The 23,790-nt window shown below is 40.7% G+C and overlaps 1 protein-coding gene across 1 annotated transcript in view; it reads left to right on the top strand.

The window, feature by feature from the left end:
• Positions 1-9,694, top strand: part of LOC147611578 (protein TAB2 homolog, chloroplastic-like) — a 77,254-nt gene extending 67,560 nt beyond the window's left edge. The window contains exons 4-5 of the mRNA XM_086784662.1: positions 8,999-9,142; positions 9,280-9,694. Of these exons, the coding sequence (XP_086640788.1) occupies positions 8,999-9,142; positions 9,280-9,539 (404 nt within the window). The 3' untranslated portion in view covers positions 9,540-9,694. The remainder of the gene's footprint in view (positions 1-8,998; positions 9,143-9,279) is intronic.
• The last annotated feature ends 14,096 nt before the right edge of the window (positions 9,695-23,790 follow it).

The following is a 23,790-nucleotide window of genomic DNA, read 5'->3' on the forward strand; positions in this document are numbered from 1 at the left end:
ATCAATAAAAGACACAAAATATTTTGCCCCTCCCAAAGAAAGCTGAGGCATCTCACATACATCTGTATGCACAAGCTCTAACTGAGCATCTTTCTGTCCAAGAGCTTTCTTATGGGGGCACTGTAGTTGCCTACCATATATACAATGCTCACAAAACTGAAAACTTGAAAACTTTAGAGAAGGCAAGTAACCCAAACGAGACAATTGCTCCATTCCCTTGACACTCATGTGTCCCAACCGGCTATGCCACATAGAAATTTCCGGCAGCTCGGTTGCATTTACATTAGCATGGTGACAAACACCTGCATGCATGAAATAAAGAGTGTCCACCTTAGAGCCCCTGGCAAGAACCAGTGAGCCCTTACTAATTTTCCACTTTCCACTACCAAATGTGGTAACATAATCAGCATCATCAAGCTGTCCAGTAGAAAGCAGATTCTTCTTGATCTCAGGCACATGCCTGACATCATGGAGCATAAGCTGTGAGCCATCTGAAAACACAAGCCTCACATCACCTCTGCCAAGAATCTTGCATGCATGGTTATCACCCAAATAAACCACTCCTTCATTGCCAGCAGTGTACCTGACAAACAAGTCTCTGCAACCTGTGACATGAAAGGAGGCACCTGAATCAATGATCCATGAGTGCATACCATGACCACCTGTAAGAAGTGAATGGGCATCAAGTGAAGACGTAAAGAGGACCTCATCCTCACTGCCACCTGCATGTGACACATTGATTTCTTCGATCTTGACTCCACTTTTGCCCTTTGGCTTTACATCTTTGGCTTCATCCTTCTCTTTGTCTTTGCCTTTTCCCTTTTCCTTTTGATCATTTTTCCATTTGTAGCATTGCTTTTTGATGTGTCCCTTCTTGCCACAATAATGGCATTCCAAATCCTTTTTGGAGCGAGACTTGCTCCTTCCCCTTTCTTGGCTTTTCCCCCTTTGCTGGGATCTCCCACGTGCATTCATTGCATTAGACTTGCCAACAGAGTTGTTCTTCCTGTTCATCTCTTCTTGAAGAAGAGCACCCTCAACATCTGCATATGACAGCATAGCATTCGAATTGCTAGTGGCTGTCCTGAATGTGTCCCAACTCTCTGGCAAAGTGCATAACAAAAAAGTGGCTTTGAACTCATCGTCCATTGCCAACTTTTGATTTATAACCTGGCTGACAATACCATTAAACTCATTGAGATGGGCTGTCATAGAAGCCCCTTCCTTCATCTGAAGGCCTATGAGTTTCTTCAACCAATACACTTTGCTTGAGGCACTTTGTTGGGCATACAAGTCCTGCAATCTCTGCCACATTCCCCAAGCTGTCTTCTCTTCACGAATGCTGAAAAGTAATGAGTCTGACACAGACAACATGATAGTAGATCTTGCCAGCTCATCCATATCTTCCCACTCTTCAGCCGTAAGAGAAGCGGGCATCACACCCCTTTCTTTGATAGGCTTGTGCTGCTTTTTCTGAAGCAACACATTGTAGCACTGGGTTTGCCAAATGTCATAATTCTGCGAGCCTTCAAGCTTCTTGATGTGAAGCAATGAAGAGCTCTCACCTGTGGTTGCCATAGCAAAATGCAACCTGTCAATGCCTGACTCCCTGCAAATGTGCAAACACTGCACCCAAGATGTGCAAACACTGCACCCAAAGCACATAAAGTGCTTACAAATGTTCTCCCAAGCTTTATCTCCCACTGCGGAAGCAAGAATGCAACTTTTCTCCCACTTTTTGTGATGAAAACACCAAAATCTGGTTGCTGCAGATTTTGGACAGCACCTTGAATGTGCTCTTTTGCCCTTCCAAAGTACTGTACAGCAGTACTAAGCGCTCACCAATGATGTACCAAACCTGTACCGGCAATTTCAGCAGCTGAATTTGAACCTTTTGATCACTCAAAACAGTGTACAGCCATGCCAGAACATGCACAAAGCTGTGCCAAATCTGTACCAGCAGGTACAATAGCAATAAATGCTTTCCTGGCTGTCCAAATGAGTGAAAATCAGACTTTTACAGTCCCGTACATTGCATACAACAGTCCCGAACAGAAATTGGGCAAAAGCCCCTTGACTGCAAGCTGATTTTTGAGGATTCAAGACATAAATGTCTTGCCTGCTGCTTTGCCAAGCTCAACAAGCATACAAACTTGAAAAGCCCCTTGATTTGAGATCAATTTCTGATCATGCATGGTACATTGACGCACATGAAGGCATCCAGAGTGTTCACGATGCTTCCCCCTGGCCACATATACATCCAATACATGAAAGCCCCTTGATTTACAGGCACATTGAGTGCTTGTAAGGCATCAGCACATTAACCACAGCATCAAATGCGATCGCCTGCATGCAAATCGACCAAATCGGCACAAAAGCCCCTTGATTTGCACTGCAATTTGCTGCAATTTTGCCCAAATGTGCGATTTTTCACATCATACAGCATGTATGAGTGCTTAATTGCACAATTACATCAAAAGCCCCAAATTTCGACATCCAATTTTCTGCAAATTGATCCTGATTTGACCAATTTCCTGCAAATTTATCCTGATTGTGACCAATGTCACCCAATTTTGCCAATTTTGCTCAAAAAATTGAGCAATTGGGCACCTGTACCTGCTCAATTGATTACTGTACTTGCTCAATTGCAAATCCCAAAAAAAATTTGAAGCAGAATACCTTGTAATTTCTGAATTTCTCTGATTTGCAGGTTGATTTCTGTTGCAGGAGGGGGTTGTGATGAATATGCTGCTGTATTGCTTTATTGATGCTGCTTGTGTTGATGGAGATGCACCTGCTGTGCTGCAAATTTAGATCAACTGCAAGTACTGTACGGGCTGGGCAGCGTAGCTTTCCTCAGCATAGTACCCAGTTGGACGCCCAACGCTGCTGCTGCACCTTTCGCTTCGCCTGGCTAACGTGGAGCGAAGCACTTTCGCTTCAGTTTCGCCTAGCGCCAGCTGCTGTGTAGTGCTGTGCGCTTCGCTTCGCTTCGCCGTGCGCCCTCCACACGCCTGAAGTCGACGGGCTCCCTTCGCTACTCGACTCTCCGCCGCCTTCAGTGTTCGCCAACGCTCACGCTTTCGCTTATTGCTGGCGCCTTCGCTCGCCTATCGCTTCTTCGTGCACCAGCGCTACACGTGTTTGCCTGCGCCACTATGCTGCCCTCCTCGCTCGTGGCTGCTGGACAGTCCGCCTGGCTGCTGGGCAGTCCACGCTGCTGGCTGGGCAACAGTTGAGCCAGCCCACGCCTACTGGCTGGGCAGAGACCAGAAAAGATACAGGCACACTCCAAGAAAGATTCAGCAGGCGACCTTGCTCTGATACCAGTTGATGGGAGAAGGAACTTGAATTAGGGTTTAGAGTTCATTCATGGGAGACATACACAGAGAAGCAAGGGAGAGAGAGAGAGAGAGTTGTGGGGATAAGTCAACTCATGAGGCATGAGTGTGTGACTCCCCTATCACACATGTATATTGCACTAGTCCACATAGTGCACTTAGTACATTAAAAGTACTAAGTGTACTATGTACTATAACTTATGGGCTTGTACACACTATAAGGGTGGGCATAACGCCTTTACCCCAACAGGAAACCATGGAGTCAGTTAAGGAGCGCCTTGCCAAGGCTCACGAAGCATACACCCGGCAAGCCAACAAATCCCAGCAAGATGTCCACTCTAAGGGGATTGGGTATATCTCCGCATCATGAAACAACGGCTAAAGCAAGTGGACAAGCGTTGTTCTAAACTCTCATTCCGAAGTTTTGGTCCATTTCCAATCATTCAGAAGTTAAGTGATGTCTCTTTAAAGTTAAAGTTATTCGAAAGTTGGACTATACACAATGTCTTTCATGTTTCTTGGTTGAAGCCATATGTAGGTCCAACATTGCAGAATATCTTAGAAGAGCAACAACTAGATATGATTGACAAAGCTGAAGTTATAGCACCAGAGCAGATTCTCCTCCACATATGGAAGCATGGATCCGGTCGAAGAATACGACAATTCTATATGAAGTTTAAGGACCGCGGAACCCATGAAGCAGTTTGGCTCAACGAAGAGTTCTTTCAGGAGTACCCCCAGTTGTTGGTGGACTACTTGGAACCTCTGAACTTGCCGCCAAGTTAAGCAGGTGGGAATGTCACGTGCACCCTGCACTCGGGTACACAGTGACACACTGGCATGATCTTCAGTGCAGCATTTGTATAGAAGTAGAGCCTTTTCTAGGATTATTTGTCGTATGCCGTGACCCTATTGTGGGCCCTCAGTCCAGGGACAGTCAGGCACGAGCTACGTAGGTCAGTCTTTGAGCTTTAGAGGTCAGTCAGTTGTCAGTCCTTTTAACCCACTTGGAGAAAGCATCATTCAGGAGCATGTATGTGTTAGCCTTAGCAATAGTTGCATATAAATCATTTTAGGTGCATTCAGATAGAAGGGGGCCAGCCACAAGGCAGCCCCCAGCTTGGCTAGCCTTGCAAATGCAGCCATGGCCTACCTCACAGCCGGGCAGCACCCGAGCAGGTATTGTTGGCAGCCGACTGTGCATATGGGCAGTCGGGAGCATTTAATGAGTTAGCCGACTGGAGGTACAGTATCTGACCAGCATTTAATGCTGGCCGACTGACTTTTCAGCAGTCGTGGAGGCTTCTTGCACCAGCCGACTACTGTTTGAGGGGGGTATAAAAAGCATGGACTTATTTCCCACTTCAACATTCAGGTCTTCAGCAGAAGGCAACGACAGATTGTAGCATCCTGCTCATCTTGAGGCAACAAGGAAGTTACTCTACATCTCAGCCAGCATATGTGCAGTCCTTCAGTCATTTGGACTTGCATTAGTGGCCAAGGAGAGTCTTAAGCAGAGCCTTGGGATAGCTGGATACTCCGCCGACGTTTGGGCCTCCTCATCCTTGCATTGGGCATTCATATCATTTGTACTCAGCATTGTACATCATTTCTCCAAAGAATAATATAAGCAAATACTCCTGCTTGCAAGGGGGGGCCCTTCAGTGGGTATTGGGACCCAATCCAATGTCGTCTTCTACATTCTATATTCTCTACTCTCTCCCTATTCTCTAAAGTTGATGCTACATATTCTCACCACATAAAGGTATAAAGGCAGCCTTGTTGCGCGTTATCACGATTAACCTTGATGCATGTAACAGTACAACAGCTACATAATCTGAGACAGTAGGTGCAGCCCTCCACTCAACCGGTACAACATGTACAATGGTTGGCACAACGGGTACAAAATCTGAAAATCTGAGCACGTACAGCCCCCCACTTAGCCGGTACAACAGGTACAATGGCTGGTATAGCAGGTATAGTGGTTGATTCAGCTCATACAGCATGCATACAGCCATGAAGAGACTAAAGTGGTAGAAGAGAGCTTGCAGCAAGAGAGCCTACTCCAAATTAAGAGAGAGGGCTCCAATTTATAGATTTGGACGTCCTATGAGCTAAAATGGCAAGAGAAGGCTATAATGACAAGTGGAGAGCCACACAATAGCTGACGTGACAAATGTGAGCCCACTTGTCTCACTTTGATCCACTTTCTTGCCACATGTCCCAATCTAAGAGATGGGTTTTTCCATTATCTATATCCCAAGTGATAGACCTCCTGCCAAATGTGCTTTGGCATGTCCCCCCCATTTACTCAATTCGAGCTGTGATGATGCAAACGGAATTTCCATCAGAGTTGGGCCAAAAATAGTAACTCTCCTAAATTTTAGGAGTGCGATGCTTTGTATTCCAGGATAACCTTCCATTCCCAAAGCTTGTGCTTTCCAAATATTTAGATGTCCTTGAGTTCCACTAGACCCCTTTCGTACTAGGAAATGTCTAGTCTGGTGACATAAGCTTTCCTCGTAGAGCATTAAAACGTTGGGGGACTGCCGCATTATATTCTATCATTATAGGACTCCCTCAACCAAGAAGTGGAAGATTGGCGTGGTCATCATAGATATTATTGGTGGCAAGGATACAAGAGCTGATGAGGAAGAAGCTCCTTAATGCCTGTGAATGTTCACAAGACTTAGGGGCACTTTGGAAATCCAAGAACGGACATGCTTGTCCTTGTATCAACTAAAGAGTCATTTCACATGGGTTTTGCATGTGGTGGAAGTAAACCCGGACCTTTTTTTATTCGATTGAATCATTATTATATGGTTATTACTGAGGTGTACTGTGTAGACACTTATGACAGAGCGGACACCTAATAAGTAGGGATCCCTTTTCATAGATAAAGTGTGAACATGATAAATGAGGCCAGCATCCAAGTGGCTGGGCATCCCACAAACATGTGTAGAGCTACCCAACACTTGGCACAAACAGGTTGCCCAAGATGAGAAGGATCAAGCTTGTGCAGAACCAAGGTACTTGAATGTCTTGCTTGGTGGTTTGCTGGCAAGGATCAGCATCGGCTTCAACACTTTGATAGTTCTATTCATTGCATTTACTGGTCTTTAGTTTGACTTAAAGACACTAATATTCCAAAGGAGTGCATGAGCACATGAAGTAAGTGGTGAAGTTGCTAAGCGAGAACAATGAATTTTTTAAAAGGAGGTTTTCTATGTAGAGTAAATCATTGGCCCAGATGGATTTCTTTAGGGCAAGCCATGGTCAACGACTTATATAAATTAGCCAGTTTCCAAGGATGCAAGGGAGCTCAAGCATGTGCATACTGGGGCATGGAGAGCATGGAGAAAAGTTTCTCCAATAGCATTGGAACACCATTATTAATAGACATTCTAGAAGGGGTGAAGATTAGGAGACAAAATACACCTCACAAGAAAGCTTTTCACAAGTTGGAGCATGCCACTGGGATGGTACCAATGTTGGCCATAGCATGGTGGGGTATACCATTTCAGGTGATTTGTGATGCCAACAGTCATGCCATTGGACCAAGTTGCAATAGGATGGGCATCTAGTTGCACAAAGGAGAAGAAAATTGAAAGGGCTTGGCTTGAATTATTACACTTAGAGCTGTTAACAGTCATCCATCCACACTTTGAAGACAAGGAATAATTTTTAATGATAGGGAGTTCTTGGTCAAGACAAATCACCAAACTTTGAAGTGGGTTGCACATTATACCTACCTGTTTTGAAGAGCGGTGCTCTGAGAAACTCTTTTTTTTAGGATTTATTTATTCATGTTCACTAGAATTTTCAGTGAGAACTGTTAATGGTTCTCGGCTACTGCATCATCATGTGTAAGAACACTCTTTTGGTAATATAGTTTATGAGAACACTCTTTTGGTAATATAGTTTACGGAAGGGGGGGTTAGCCTATCTTCGACCCCTAGTGCTGTCTGTGTATTGTGTAGGAAACTCTCTTGATGTGATCATGTTATTTATGTTATGACATGATCTATTGGACAAGGATCTATGATGATGTGATGTATGCAATTGTGATTGTGTTGGATTTGCATAATTTCCAAGTTTATGTGTTCTTCTGAACTATGACATTGCTTCTCTTTGTTTCTCCTGTCTTTTTCAATTAAAAGTGATGAGATCCTCAAAAGTAGTAGCAACAAGACGTAGGAAGGAAGGAAAGGAGTAGAGGAGGAGATGAAGAAGAGGGGAAAAAGGGAGGAGATGAAACAAGGGAAGGTGAAGAGGAGGAGATGGAAGCAAAAAAAAATCCCAAAAAATTTTAAAAAACAACACTACCTTACTTCAAAGGTTTTGACATTTTTTAGATAGAGGAGGAGAGGAATTCGAAGGTGATGAGGAAGATATGGACGAAAAACCTAGGGACCCCCCCCCCCCCCCCCCCCCCCCCTCCCTCCCCCCCCCACACCCCCAAAAGAAAAAAGAAAAAGAAAAAAAGACAAAAGAAACCTAAAATTTGGGCGAAACTGCCGTACTGCGAGGTTTTGAGGTTTTAGGTTTCGAATGGATGAAACATGTTTTTTTCTACGGGAGTGGCACAGTCTAGAGCTTGGCAGTGGCGTCAGAAAATGCAGAAGAAAGGGTGCATGGTGTGGAGATCAACGCAGAGAAAAAGATGGTGCAGCATACATTTTATGACATTTTTGATGACTTTTATTGGCCTGGAAATGGCTGGGGCCGACCTGACATAACATTAAGACCATGCCGGTGTTGAGATAAATCTGCTGTTTAAAGCAAACCATTCAAGAAAACATTATACTAATCAACTAGTAGTTCCACAATGCCAAGCATCAGGTATATTCACCAATCATCTGGGTTTCGTTGTTTTGGTTTTGGTTTGGACTTACGAGAATCCTCAATGAGAGCTCTACCCTCACAATAGATTGCCCACTTGTCTTCTTTCCGATTTGGTTGACTCTGCATTCTTCTTGAGATGAATTTTTGTGTCAAGTTTGTGTGTCTGTTTGATTGCCTCATTCTTACCAAATTTGGTATGATAACTGAATACTGCATGATTACCTTGTTGTGAAACTTTGGCAAATACTAGCTCCCTGCCGATCATTGGCACGGCTTCACATACTCGATCATCTAAGTATCCCTCCTCATCACTATTCCTTCAGGTAAACAACCCACTCGGATTTGAAGGGCCTTAGTCTGCCTCAGTTTATTTATTTGATGTGTTCTCCTAAATCTTCCGTGACCGTGGTCTTGATTGCGGTAATGATCTTGTGTAAGTCTTGCTTCATCTCTTTTTCCACCTTTGCAACATTATCTTCTTTCTGAAGGGTCCCATTCTAGGGTCGTAAGACAATCTTCTAGTTCATGAAGCTGCCTCTTGAGTGTGGCAGAGTTTGTTAGATGCTGGAGTAGGTAAATAGACCACTAATTTTGTCGCATGGCTGGGGGTCTTCTTTGGCTACAACAAAGCCCCCGCAAAGGAAAGCTTCGGCAGGCTTGAAACAAGTAACATGTGAACCCGCTCTTAGTTGGAGTATGGAGAGAAGAAGAACGCTGTTTTAATGTCGTAGGAACAATCCCGAGAGAGAGAGAGAGAGAGAGAGAGAGAGAGAGAGAGGTAGCTGCTTTTTGATACTGTCTAGAGTGTGCAGGTGTTATCGAGGAGGCTTCAGCTGTTGAACGAGGCTCCACTTTTGGGTGTTTTTTTCCACTAGATATTTTGGGATTAGATTTGTCTCCTAACGCTGTTATTCCAGGTGTTGCTGTAGCCTCATCACGAGCTACTCCACTTGCAGGTGAACAAACAGCAGCATGTCTTTTCAGATCGTGTTTTTTTTCCTTGTACCATGCTTGGTTTTAGGCAGTCATAAAACTATGTTTCAAAGTGCATGTGCTCTGAACCGCATTAAAGTTTTTCCAATTTTGCGAGCAGCTTGGACGAATGCTTTGGAATTGGCATCGATACAGGTGGATAGGGTGAAGAAATGCCTAGTGCTTTCCACTGGGGTTTCTGACCGTTGGCTTTATGCATTCTACCGCAAAACTCGCCAGTCAGATCAAGAAGCTGAGGCCTGGGAGGCCACAAAGAAAGCTTGTGGTGGGCTCCATTTCCTTGCAGTCCAGCAATCTCTAGATTCAGATGTTTGTGCAGGATTTTGGCTTCTATACGACGGGCCTCAGTCTCGGGTGTAATGTCTGTATAAGCTCTTTCTGCTATTTATTCCTGTTATGCCTGTGCTTTTTCCTTAGACTTGTATCCCATCCTGTTGCAAAATTTGAGTCTAGAGCTTGTTACACCATGTTCTCTTCCCTGATTGTTAATGTTAAGTATCATGCACTGTTTGGATTCAGTTTTTTGATAGCATGCAGTTGCACTGATGAGTTAGCTATAAAGCTTAAAAATTAAGGGTTATAGCATTGCTCATAATCAATTTGAGAATTGCCAACCCCAGTATTCAATTTGCCCATGAGAACCTGTTCCCTTTATGTGTGTCCTACTTTTGTTAGTTCTTGTCTGCTCTTTCTTGGCTGGCATGCAGATGAAAATTTTACCTGTTGTTAATCTTTGTATTCTCTTCCTTAGCATAGCATCCTTGTTTTACTGATCGCTCTTCAAGGCTACGCTTGGCTTAGTGTCATGCTTTTGGCTTAGTCACATCTATATCAATGAACTGGAGATTTGTCTTTGTTTTCGGTTGCATGCATTGTTAAGGAAAAGTGTGCCCCTAGGATGAATTGAAATTTTAAATCCACTAATGTGAACTGAAAAATGAATTTAGCAAGTAGAAATATGTAAATTTACTTGAGACAACTGGATTTGGGTTCCGAAGAGTAATATTTTTGCCATGATCATTCTGTCACCCCCTTACACTCTAAAGAGGTACAACAAACTAGAATGCTTGGAAGCTAGGGCTGTGTTTTCCACTTTTGTACCCTTTTTTAAAACTAAATTATTGTACCCGTAGTGCAGGTCTACATTCTCGTTACCTTGGTTCATAGAATTCCCATTACTCTATTCAATATGGCTGTGACTAGCAACACTACCATGTGAGCTAAAGCTTGGTTGTGGCCACTATAATCGTCAACATGGTATCAGAGCTACTTTGTATGCTTGTTATGGAGCTTGCTTGTGGCATGGTGAGAGATGGTACCATCGTTTGTTAGCACGAGGGCTTGGGGGATGTTTTGGAGAAGGTGATTGGGTGGGGACACCACCTGTTTGATAGTGGTCATGAAGAGTGCATGTCTTTGTGCGAGCTCCCAATGGCGTCGCTTTGACTACAAGGGGTGTTCCAAGTTAATCTCACTCCTCTCTCCACATTGCATGGAGATGGCTTCTAGATATCCCATATGGAGTTGATTTGATTTGTCCATCATAGTATATAGGGGTCGGATACCCTTGGCCCCTTCAAATCCCCCACCTTTATGGTGGACAAATGGGATTTCAAGGGACTGTGGGGGCCTCATCGATTGTGGCCATTCTCTATCCAATTGATTGTGGCCAAACTCTAAACCCTAGTCTCGAAAGGCTAAATCTCAAACCCTAAAGCCCAAACTCTAAATCCCTAAAGCTAAACCCTACACTCTAAAAGCCAAATCCTAAATGTTAGTTTTGATGGAAGCAAATTTGCAAACACTCACTGACTCAATGTTACAGATTAAAAAGAACATAAGGGAGAGAGTGTGTAGAAGGCTAGTTCCCTAGGAGAGAACACAAGGGAGACGAAGAGTGTAGAAGGCTAGTTTACTTTGTAGCAATAGTTCAAGGTACAATGAAGTACAAAAACCAAAGAGTAACCCTAAATTGAGTTTGAGGTTGCTTATACATTAGCTAACCCTAAGTTGCTCGTTCACACATGGATGGCCATGGAAAAAAACGCAATGGGTTAAAATTGCCCATATCATAAGTGCATGACCTCACATTATAGTACTGTCAAATATCTATAAACCTCTCTGTAGTACAAGTGTCCATGGCACAAGTGCATGACCTCACAGTGCTACCAAATATCTAACAAATCCCTATGTACTACAAATGTAAGATTCACGAAGATTATAGATTAGTCTTTGACAGAAAAGAAGCCCAAAGCTTTGCAGAAAGCCTCAAACTTTTCACGTGATAAGGCTTTAATGAAAAGATCTACCACATTGTTATGTGTACTACTATAGATCATATTGATATATTGATTTCTCTTGCTTTAAGTCTCTCTGACATAGTTGTGATGCACTTTAATGTTCTTACTCTTGGCATGAAGGACATGATTCTCAGTCGCCATTGCACTTTGACTATCAGTGAGACTAGTGGTAGGGGTGTAGGAAGGGACACAAAGATTCTCCTTTGATTTTTCCAACCATACACATTTAACTCTCACAATAAATGCTTCTTTGTATTCATCTTTGTTGTGGTCACAATTGGTTGCTTTTTGCTTAGCCAAGATATGCATGATTTGCCAAGAATGAAATAGTTTTCAGATGTGGAGTATTGTGTATCATAATTGCCTGTCCATTTGAAACCATTGAAGGTGCAGAATTCTAAATCATCTCCTTGGCATAAAACAATCCAAGATCTTAAGTGCCTTGGAAGTATGTGAAGATATGTTTAATTGTCTGCCAATGCTTAGTGATTGGGCACGCAACATGCTTAGTATCTGGGCAATGCTTAGTGCATGGGCATGTAGCACATCAGTTTTGAAAGTTGTGACATACCATATTGGATGTCAGCTTACAAATCATACAAATAGATTAGGCATTCAATAGTTTGATTATAAGCGTCATCTCGCAAAGTTCACCAATATCTTGTAAAATTAAGTTTTACACTAGGTCTCATTGGTGTGAACCTTTAGCAATGCCATGATGTACTTAGATTGCTTAATGACTATACCATCATCTTGTTGTATAAACTATATATTAAGACAATCGATGTTATCTACATAGAGAATGACACCAAGTAAATTTTGCATGTCCTTTTTTCATATAAAGTGTTTTTTGTAGGATTGCTTGATCTAGTTAAATAGGCATGATATTTTTTGGTACCAAGCTCTAGGAGCTTGTTTCAAGCTATATAAAGCTTTATTGAGCTTGCATATCTTCTATTCTTGACCAGGTTGGGGATAACTAGTTGGTTCTCACATAAACTTGTTCTTGTAAGTCACCATTCAAAAGTGCTATTTTGACTCACACAAACTTCTTTCTGTAAGTCACCATTCAAAAATGTTGTTTTGAGGTCTAGTTGATGCACTTTCCATCCAAGATGGATTGCCAAAGGAATAATAAATCAGATAGTGGTCATGCAAGAAGTGGGAGCAAAAGTTTCACCATAATCAATCACTTTCTATTGGGCATAACCTTTTGCAAAAAGTCTTGCCTTGAATATGTGAACTGATTTATCTACCTTTATCTCAACTTTGAAAGTCCACGTAGTACCAATAGCTTTCTTGCCAAATGGTAGATCCAGTAAATCCCAAGTATCATTTTTAAAAATGAAATGCATTTCATCTTGCATGGCTTTCACCTAATTTGAATCTTCTTGAATCTTCTCAAAAGACTTAGATTCATCTACATCATGTAGAGAACTAAGAGATGCAAACTCAGCAATATCTCTTGAAGAAGTGGTTTGAGCATCGGATTTGATTCTACTCTCCAAAGGAGCAGACAATTTCCTATCTTGCAAGTTGTTTCTAACCCATCTAGACATAAGCCTAGATTCATTGATTTGCTGATCTTTTAACATTTAGTGCATCTAGCAGCAACAGCTTGGTGCATCAATGTCTTGAGCGTTCGTCCCTAGCATCAAACAATGATTAGTAAGTAAAATTTACTGAGAATATGAATATTGTGGCACGAATTTGCATATACATGCTCATTCTATAAATAGATAGGCAGAATCCTTTGCATAGGCATGTTTATTAACTTTCATAAATAGACAAAATCCTTTGAAAAAACAACATTCATATCTATTTAATAGATAGGAATGATGTTTTTGCAAAGGATTCTATCAATAGAAATGTTTTTTGCAAAGGATTATTATCAATAGAAATACATAACGCTTTGCGAAAACAACATTCCTATTGATAATAATCTTCTTAGTGAGAATTGTAGAGACGACAATCTTTTCTTTCGACACTGTAAATGATAAAAATGCATTTCACTACCTTCTCATTAAGCTTAGTTTGATGTTGTGTTGGCACATATGTATATGACAACCAACCAAAAACACATATGCTCAACTTTTCGATTGAACCAAGGAGAGATAGTCTTCAAAGCTTTAGGAGGCATGTGTTCAGCACATAGAACCGCTACCATCCAAAACTTATGTGGAATCTACTAACCTTTAACCATGCATCTAACCATCTCCATGAGACTCTTATTTCGTCTCTTCCATACCATTTTTCTATGGTGTATAAGAAGTTGTACACTGATGCTGAATGCCTTTTTGTGCCAAAAAATATTTGAATGCATTGGACATACATTCCCTTCTTTTGTTTGGATGAAGAGTTTAAATTTTTAAGCCAGTTTTATTTTCAACCATAGCAACAAAGTGTTGAAAATGAGAAAATATCTCAAATTTTTCTTTTATGAGATAAGACTAACCGAATTTATTGTAATCATCAATGAATGTTACAAAAATATAAGTTTCCTCCTAAAGAAGTATGCATTAGACCACACACATCGTTATGTATGAGGTGTAATAAGTGATCAGTTCTATTTTCTGCATTCTTTGGGAAAGGTTAGTGAGAAAGTTCACCAAGAATGCATCCTTTGTGGCTCACCCTAACCCTCCTTGAAACATATCCAAAAGGAGATTACAGGAGGGTGAACCACAACTGTTGTGAGGATCTTTTCAATGGTTGAACTCGTAACCCTCGAGTTCTTCAAGCTCTACAACTCCTTGAGAAGCAATTCCACCGTGCCTCTCGCGAGCGTTGTCACACCACCGCGTTGCACTACGGGTCCTTGTCTCTCCTCTCACCTCACTTCACTCACACACACTCACTAGCATGCATTATGGAGAGAGATTAGTAAGAGGATTAGCAAGAGCAAAACTCAATTGCACAATTAGAGAGTATGTTGTATTATGAGAGATATTCACTTATATACATGGTCATAAGTGTTCACTCACTTAAATTGTGGTCGGTCGGGTACTTTAGGCTCATAAGAGTCCTAATGCTATTATAATGACTACTCTCATAATATATCCATGAAGTACATCACTTAGGACTTCATCCTAACTTCCTACCACACGCTCTTGAAGCGGGTTTCGCCATAAATACTCCGTCACACCATTACGGGCGTTCGTCCAAGTTGTAGCTTTGGACACTATTGCTTCATATCTTGAATGTATGACCCTTTGGTGTATCTATCGTGACTCCTTGATGTAAGATAATGGCGGTAGTTCTTGTTAACCCTAGAATTGGATTAACATCCCCTCCTTCTTGATAGCGATTGCATCTTCGTGATCACGTTGTGAAGACCTCTGTGTGGGGAGAATGGACAAGCGTTGTCGATGGCTTTGATGTTGATTGACGCTCAATGGTCTTTCTCTCTCTGGGAAGGATTAAGAAAAACTAGTTAGTGAATGGAAAGGTTAGTGGTTTATCAGGAATTCCTAACGTGGTGGGGGGTTGGGTTTCTTTGCGAATGATTGCATATTTGTGTGAGCCTTTTTATCCTTTTTTTTTTGGCGTTTGCTCACTTTATTTGTGGCAATCATAAGCTATGTTACATGTGATTTGTGTTAGTGGAGATGCTAAGAGATGTTAATAATGGGAGAGACGAGTGAAGGATCCGAAGGAACGTAGACTTAATCATCAGAACAAGATGGTGATTCTCAGTTCCTCATTTGATTCATTGAAGCGACATTCATCATTTGAAGAAATTGGCCTTCGATGATGTCTCTTTGTGTGGCAGGATTCATGTCAAATGTTGTCGAGTAGTAGGACGTGTTCCTGCTTTCTTCTACCCATGTAGTTTTTATTTTTTATGTATATTTAAGTGCTCTTATGAAGCAGATATACATGGAGTACAAGACTTGAGTCATATAGACTCTTATTAAACTGCTCTGTGTGTTGAAGTAGCTACTTGTTGGTGAGGATTGAAAGAATTACGCCGACTTGCGAGGTTCATATAGATATCTTGCCATATCAAAGCTACTCATCCAAGGTATGAAGCTTCATCATCTTCGTGTATTTGGCTTACCTTGGCTACATACTATAGCAATGGCACAACACCAACAAAGTTTGGTTATTCCAGGGTTCATAAATGAATACAAACCTATTGATGGTTTAATGAGTATAGAGAGGAGCAAAAAAATAAATAAATCAGCATTCAAGTATGACATAATAACATATTTATAAACTTAGAAGGGTCCAAGTAGCCTTGGTGAAGTTCAATCAGTGCACAATAGAGGACTATGAGGGTAATCTTATTTTTGTTATCAAGCTTGATGAGGCACACGTCCTAAAACATAAAAAAATGAAAAGAATCACTATTGGAATGATGAACAAAGCTTTAAATTATGCCCAAGGTAAGGGAGACCAGCCATTACATAGCGGCAGTCAGAGATGAAGCTATGGTACCTACAGTGCTAGATGAGAGTCATGATACTCTTGAGTGGTTGTTCTAGCACATAGAAATTCCAAGCATCATTGATGCTCAGAATAAAGGTGAGAAGCTCGTGGTGGATGGGATATGAAACATTATAGTAGAGTGGCATATGAGTGTCAACTTGAAAGAATTGAAGTGCATGTATGGGGTGTGTGGTGGTCCTAGATCTGTAAACCCATGCCTCTATTGCATGGCATGCATGAACAGTCCGGAATGGTATAACCCTACAATGGATTTTACGAAGCTTCCATCTACAGAAAGACAAAGGAAGTAATTGGTGATGATGACCAAACGAAGGCTAGAGGGAAATCAAAGACCGGGAGTAAGGAAAAGTCAACAAAAAAAGCTGAAGTTAAGGGTGAACCATGTATTGTGCCTGAGGATCCCAATTGGGATCCCATACTTCCTATAAAGCTAGAGAGATTTTCCATTTGTACTTTACATGCATAAATTAGAATACTAGATAAGCTATTAAAGCTTCATCTTGACTATGCTCATTTCATTTTGCCATTAGAGCTATTGGATGTATGTTTACAGCAATGTGAGATATTACTCTCTAACATGGGCTTTCATGGTGGAGATGTGCAACTTAAAAAGGATGACAAGCAATCAGGTATCATTGGTGATGTTCTGGTATATGTGTTAATGGGAGGAGCCAAAGCTAGGAGGTTCTTGTCAAACTATGAGAACAAATAAGTTACAGTAGTATGGGAATGTTGAAAAGCTCTATGCGAACACACAACTAACCACGCTGGTGATCCAAAGATGACAAATCTTCGCATGAGAATCTGGACAGAGCTTGATAATTTTATAAAACTCTTATGTAAGCAAACGACTGAAGGTGATTATCCAAGTCATTTTGAAACAGCAATCAAGACGCTTGTGAAAACAATTGTAGCTACTTGGGGGAACAAGGACATAACCTTCTACTTAGTAAGATATTTTGATTCATGTAACTCATACATTGACTAATTAATATTACATAAATCAATTTATTAATATGTTCTTTTTTTGATGTGAAGCATATTTTATTTGCACATGGCTATACTTTTTGAAGAACTAAGGGCCTCTTGTATGGAATACTCAAGGCATGGAAAAATCACACTATGTGGCTCGTATAACTACTTTTGTACAACTTGACACGGTGGTGGAAAAACAAAAACAAATGCATTATGAGAGCTCTTCAACACATTCTACCAAAGGCAATCGCAATGATACAATGTAATTCTTAAAAGCCAGGTTAGTTTATACTACACAAAAATATATCCACTATTATTAATATTAATATTATTATAAACATTCATCATGCTCAATAAAGTGTATCTTTATGCAGGATGGAGATTAAGATAGAGAAAAAGTCGTGGTGATGTAAATCCTATAAATTTTGAAGAAAGTCTTAGCTTTCAAATGAGAAGCCTACACTATGTATAGAAAATTACTTTGTATTAAGATAAATACTATGCAACTGAATTTTTTTTCAATACAAGAAGGGATAGTCTTCTTCTTCTTCTCTCCTTCTTCCTTTGTTTCTCTTCCTCAGAGAGTTTGCCCTCCTTTTCATGGATAATTATTTTCCCTCATCTTCTTCGGGTAGCTTGCCTCTATATCTCAGTACAAGAAGGGATAGTCTTCTTCTTCTTTTCTCCTTCTTCCTTTGTTTCTCTTCCTCAGAGAGTTTGCCCTCCTTTTCATGGATAATTATTTTCCCTCATCTTCTTCGAGTAGCTTGCCTCTATATCTCAGTAACTTTTGGTGTTAGTAGCCTCCAAGAGAACGGGTATTCAAATCAAGAACTGCCTTAGCATAAGCTACATAACATAAAAAATACCCTGCTCTCGATGCCCACAACCATGGACCATATCCAAATATACGGATAGCTTCTTTCTTCTCCATCAACATGATCTTTTCTATATTATGTTATATCTTAGACTATCCTAAGTATGTTGATAAAACCTTTAACGCCATTAATGGAATCTAAATACTTTGAATGGTAAATAATCTCGAGGTATCTTTGAAATATAGTGTTCGAGGGCTCAATCTCTTCCAACAAAAGTATGCTACCTCCACCTTGTCTAAGGAATTCATCTTCATCTGTTATCTTAAGTTGAAAATAGAGGAAAGATAATTTACACTATAAAAATAAAAGCTTGAAAAAAATGGATTCTCAATTTATTCTTATAAATACCTTTTTGTATTCTTCTTCAACAAGTCGCCTATCCACCCACGAGGAGTCGCTTGAACCTTGTGGAGGGATCTCTCAATCTGAGCATCGTGTCTTTGGTGAATCTCTTTCCATATTTGAAATTTCCATGCTTTCTTGAATAGTTTTAAACTCTTCTTCTGTGGGGGGAGAGTTTTTTCTTGTTCTTCAATCTTTTTAAGGCACATTTCTAAGGACCTTGGTGCATCAATGAAATTGCTCCCTGGTTATGTATCAAGCATTGAAAAGTCATCAACCTCATTTGGATCTATAAAGTCTGAAGCAACTTGACAACCATCTGCTATTAATCCAAGGCAATAGTCTTCTCTTAAATTCAAGAGCTTCTTGATAATTATGAGGTGTACAAAATTTTTATTATCCTTGAGTGGAAAGGATAGTAAGCATGGGAGAGTGATCTCCTTCTTTGAAACCTCTATAGTAACATCCTTTTCCTCTGGCACAATTAAGCTTGTCTTGAAACCACCAACATCAAAATCCTTGCTCAATATTTTTTTTGTTCCTTATCCAAAACCATATGTACATCATTCAATTCTTCTTGATTTTCAATATCCCCTAGAAATACTATAGATTACACATCAAAAGTGTCAGGATTACTCTTTCCAGCATCCTTAATAGCTGCTTGTACATGCAAATAGAAAAGCAAGGCTACATTATGTTACAGGAGCTTGCATTTTCTATTATGAAACTCGCACTGATCAATAGTGATTTTGACATGAATAGGAAGTGCATCATACTTCTTTTACAACCTGGCCTTTTCTAAAGAAGTCTTTGTCGAACTAGTAAGATCTTACACCTTCAAAATCCAAAGCATCATCCTCTGTCAAGGAAAGAAAAGCTTCCATTTCTTCCTTATAGTACTCTTTGAAATGATTAATGAGTGAAGGTAAGTCCAAAGCCACATTAAAGAATTCTATAGGAGACAAAAATATCCAGTGCACCTTCTAATTGCAAAAAATCAAAGAGCTTCTTTGCAGGTGTTTCCTCTACCACAGGTATCCCTTCGTCACTTAAACCCATAAGACCTGACTAGGAAGATACCTAGATACTATTAGAAAGCCCCGAGAATACCTTTGCAGGGCCTAGAAGGATGGTACGATATACGGTGTCTTAGATCTATTAGGACGCCCAAATTCACGTCATCTTTCTATCACAATTGCTGGGGGCTGCTTGGCAAAATGAGTGAATGAATGTTTTAATATATGTGGGAGCATTGTCTTTAAAATATCTTCATAGAAATATGGCGTGATATCAATGAAGTGACGTCCTCAGAATCCAAGAATTGCATCGTCTTTCTATCTAGCCACAAGGTTAACTTTTATGCCTCTTTTTGTAATTTGGACATCAAATACCTACCTCCTTGCATATTCCTTTCCACAGTATAATAATGCTAAAGACAAGATATATATTTAAAAAAGATACAAGAATCAATTCCATACAAGCCAAACCGGCTCTCTTATTCTTTTTCTTTATATTGCCAATAATCTAGAATTCGGCCTTCCAGCCTCTACAGACTGGGCAAAACCCTACGGGACCATACACCTCATCGTCGATAGCTGGCGAGGACTCAAGTAGGCCGTCGCCCCCTCAGGCTCCGTCGCTCAATCCTCTCGCCCCTCACTTGCCTCAAATCAATGAACCTCATTCTCCCAATGGTATGAGGGATACCATGGGCCAATTCCGGGCCTTGCTAAAATGACGTCGCCCGTCGGCTACACAAGCACGGAAATGGAGTTAGCATCAAAGCCAAGAGAACATACCTATACTCCTTTTCTTAAAAGTAGCAATTTCAATACTAACCATCGATTACAAAATACAACATCATTTCAAATAATAACTTTATAGAATTTTTAACATTTTTCAATGGAAAAATTCGTATCTTCTTTCTTGATTTATTGATATTAATATTAAAGAATAATTTAAATTTCCTTTTAAATGATAACCAAGCTAGCCTAGCCACCGTTTCCTTGTGGAGCTTGCAACGGGAGGGTTGGAGCCACATTAGGAGCATTTTCTCTAATCTCATTGTTGCGTGCTTCTCCTAAGGTGAAATTTTGGTGTTTTCGGGATGGGGCCATCTTCATCACCGCCTTGTAGTTCTCGATGCTGTGATCGCAGTGCTTCAGTCGGATCTCAATTCCGAGATCGTTTGCTCACTCTATGAGCAAAAAACCACAGCATATGAACCTCCTCTAAGCTCAAAAACGTCTTATTGAAGTCTACGTAAATGGGGGTGGGGATTGTGAAATGTCCTAAAGGGCAAAAACATTTTGCTTCAAGAGGGTGAGGGCTATAAGTCTCTTCACACAGGGGCAGGGAGAGAGAGAGAGAGAGAGAGAGAGAGAGAGTTAAGGACACCCTCTCCTCACAAGGGTGGGGTGACTTAAAAAGGGCTTATCTGAAAGATGGTTGATTAGGGGATACTGAGAGGAAGGCGATGAGGGTTGTGAGGCACAACTGCAGTAGTACAGTATGCAGGCACAGATTGGCGGTATGGCCTTGTACTGGGTGCAGCAGCTAAGGGTGTGCTCTATCACCAATGAGCTGCTGGCCATGCAGTACACGGGGGTTTATATAGGTGCAGGGTACGATTGTGGGTACAGAGCAAAGTACGGGTGAAAAGACGGTGTACCATCAAAGTGGAGGTGCACAGGAGACAAAGGTGTGGTATATGCATATACCCTTTTGGCAGAGGCAGCATGGACATCCACATGGCGGTACGTGTGGACCATACACACTCATCACTAGGGCGCGCATACAATGGCCGCGTAAGGACCAAAGGCCACCAAAGACCGACCACCCATTGTATTTTTGGGACGGGGTCTCCAAATTTAGGGCTCTGATCTCGATTTGTGTGTTTGAGTGTCAGGGGGATGTTTTTTCAGCGAAAATGTCCGGGATGTTTCCTTGGTCGTTGGGGTGTAGACTGCTCGTTCAATCGGATGCCCGGTCGTGCATTTATTACGGTTTAAAGGTCATCATTTTTTAAACTAAAAATAACTAAAATTCATGTATAAGATTGATCCGGTGTCCATTTTGGATGCTGTAAAATCCTATATTAGGGTAAAATTGCATGCAGATTCTAAATTTGGACTTGAAATTTGAAGATTCTAAGTGGAAATGGCTTGTTTAATAAAATCACTGATTTTTACACCATAAAAACTTATAAATTCATCTATTATACAGGGACATTTTTATTATTAAAAATGAAGATGGGCATGTTACACCAAATCATTATTGATTAAATGATATCTAGTCAACAACTATGTCAATCTCTGAACTCTATGGTTCATCATCAAAATATGACTCTTGCTAGGCTGTGATAGTAGCCGATAGTAGCCTTAGACTCAATTTCAGTGTGAATAAAAATAGCAAATTCCTTCAAGAACTTGCCCAAGTACTTTGTGGATCCACTTCATGTGGCTATCTGCCCCATGACTAAGCTTAGTGTGAAAACACTTCCACACCTACCCAAGTACACACTGAACACTCTTGGTGATTTGGCCACACCAAATTGACATGTTCAGGGCTTTATCTAGAATATCAAGCACCTAAGGTCTGCGACTTCCATAAAATTTGAGCTCATTGTGGAAGTCAACAATCAATATCGATTAAAAGAAACTACCACTTTTTTCTCGATAAATTTTATCACCCCCATTTGACACAAGGTCAATTGGGCAGCATGAAGGGTCCATCCTTGTGAGTGCTCCGTCTTAGAACATGACCTAAGATATTCCTATGATCACTCTGGATTAGCACTCACTCTTCTTCTCACAAAAACCTTGGCTAATCTCTCCAGATCAACACACCTTTCTTGTTGCGAGGGATGCAATAATTACTGGAAAGTGCGCGCGCATACAACAATACCATGCCTCAGTAAAAAAATGATCAAGATAACTATTAGGCATTCTATACTACCAGTAGCAAGATCTACGTGTAATCATTCCGAATTAACACTAATGTATTGTGGCTTGTCTCTTACCTTTTCAGATCAACTCCAAACCTTGAGTTTACTTTTGAAGCACTGTGTTCAACCCTAAACTCGTGAGACATGTTAGGATACTCTGCTAAGCTCTCCGGCTTAGTATTCCTTTCTAAAAAGCACAGTCATGGTTTACATTGGATCCAATGACAATAAATAACCATGCTCGTTTGGAGTGAAGTACTCTCTCACTTTAACCATGTAGTAACCCCATCTCATACTGGTAATGCTCTACTCATTTCCATTACAACTGGTAGGTTCTACAAGGACATGAACTTTGCAAAACTAAATAGCCCAAGCAAAATAAGAATTTATTTTCTTATTCATGAAAGTCATTCCATATTTTGTGCGGTAGAAACCCAACGTGCACTCAAAAATGAACACAAGTGTTGGATATAGGCGAGTCTACACTCCTTGAAAGTGTTGGATATAGGCGAGTCTACACTCCCTTGAAAGTTGTAGGGCATCCCCCACATATAACAACCATCCAACAATACTAGTCTCACTGCTCACAAATGGTTCTATAACACTCTCAAACTAGAAACCACTCTGTCAGCACTAGTATATGATCATGGCTATGCTACCCAGAGCTTCTTCAAACTCTATCGCTATTAAGTGAGCTCAATTTTGTCTCAAACACTAGATCACATGGAATAAGCATACAACGAACCAAAGGGTCAACCTTTGAGTATGAGCCTTGGTGACCCATACCACCAAGACCATTATGACCTTCATGAACACTTGATGTCCCATACCATCAAGTAAGCATGAAGCTCACTATGACATAGAAGTAGACTCCTTTTCCTCTCCTTGAGAAATAGGTACAAAATCTCAAGCATATGGATGATTATGCACCCAAGCCTATGGGTGTTTCCAACTAGACGAACTATGCAACATCGCATATGATGCACAATTTGTTCCAAAGTTCAACATGGCTTTAATTTTAAGAACTAGATTAAGTTCCACAATGTCAAATATTCAATGTAGAGTATTTGTGAGAACAATTCGATAAGGTCTCAATGGCCCACTACATAAATTGGTAATTAAGCCAATCTATGAGGATCTTAATGACCAGCCGCGTACAAGTTAGCTTTAGAAAAAGACCTCTCCAAGGCACGACCATCTTATCGGACAAAAGGAGCAATAACATACTCCAAGGTAGGTAGAGTAGCTTCGTACTCTATTACAAGTCATGTTGAACATAACATCATCAACACCCAGGTTCCTTTATGTTTGGTAAACTCCAAACTCAAACCTCATTCTAAAATTACTATGAATCTCAGAATCATTTGGTCTCTATGGACCTTACTCTAGGATTATCCAAACCTTAGAAAGAACACGAAAGAGGATCTTCAAGAAATGAAGCTAATTGTTTTCCCCTCTCTTAAAACGTGGAGTAGTCCAATGAAACAAAATTGGACTAATACATCTTGTTGGATAAGACTAAACAATGCTATGTGTTGGTCAATCACAATCTTTAATTGTGATACCGTAGGTCTCTATCTTCTCATCATCATTACTCCCACAGTGAACGATAAACACTCACAATCCCATGCAAGTCGGTCTCTAGAGTTTGGGTCAAAGGGAGAAACAACATCCTTGCCGAGAGAACCCATTTCATTGGTGGTCTTAACTAAGGCACC

Source organism: Cibotium barometz, chromosome 47 (assembly GCF_041138505.1).
Source record: "Cibotium barometz isolate CiBa-2024 chromosome 47, ASM4113850v1, whole genome shotgun sequence".
NCBI lineage: Eukaryota > Viridiplantae > Streptophyta > Polypodiopsida > Cyatheales > Cibotiaceae > Cibotium > Cibotium barometz.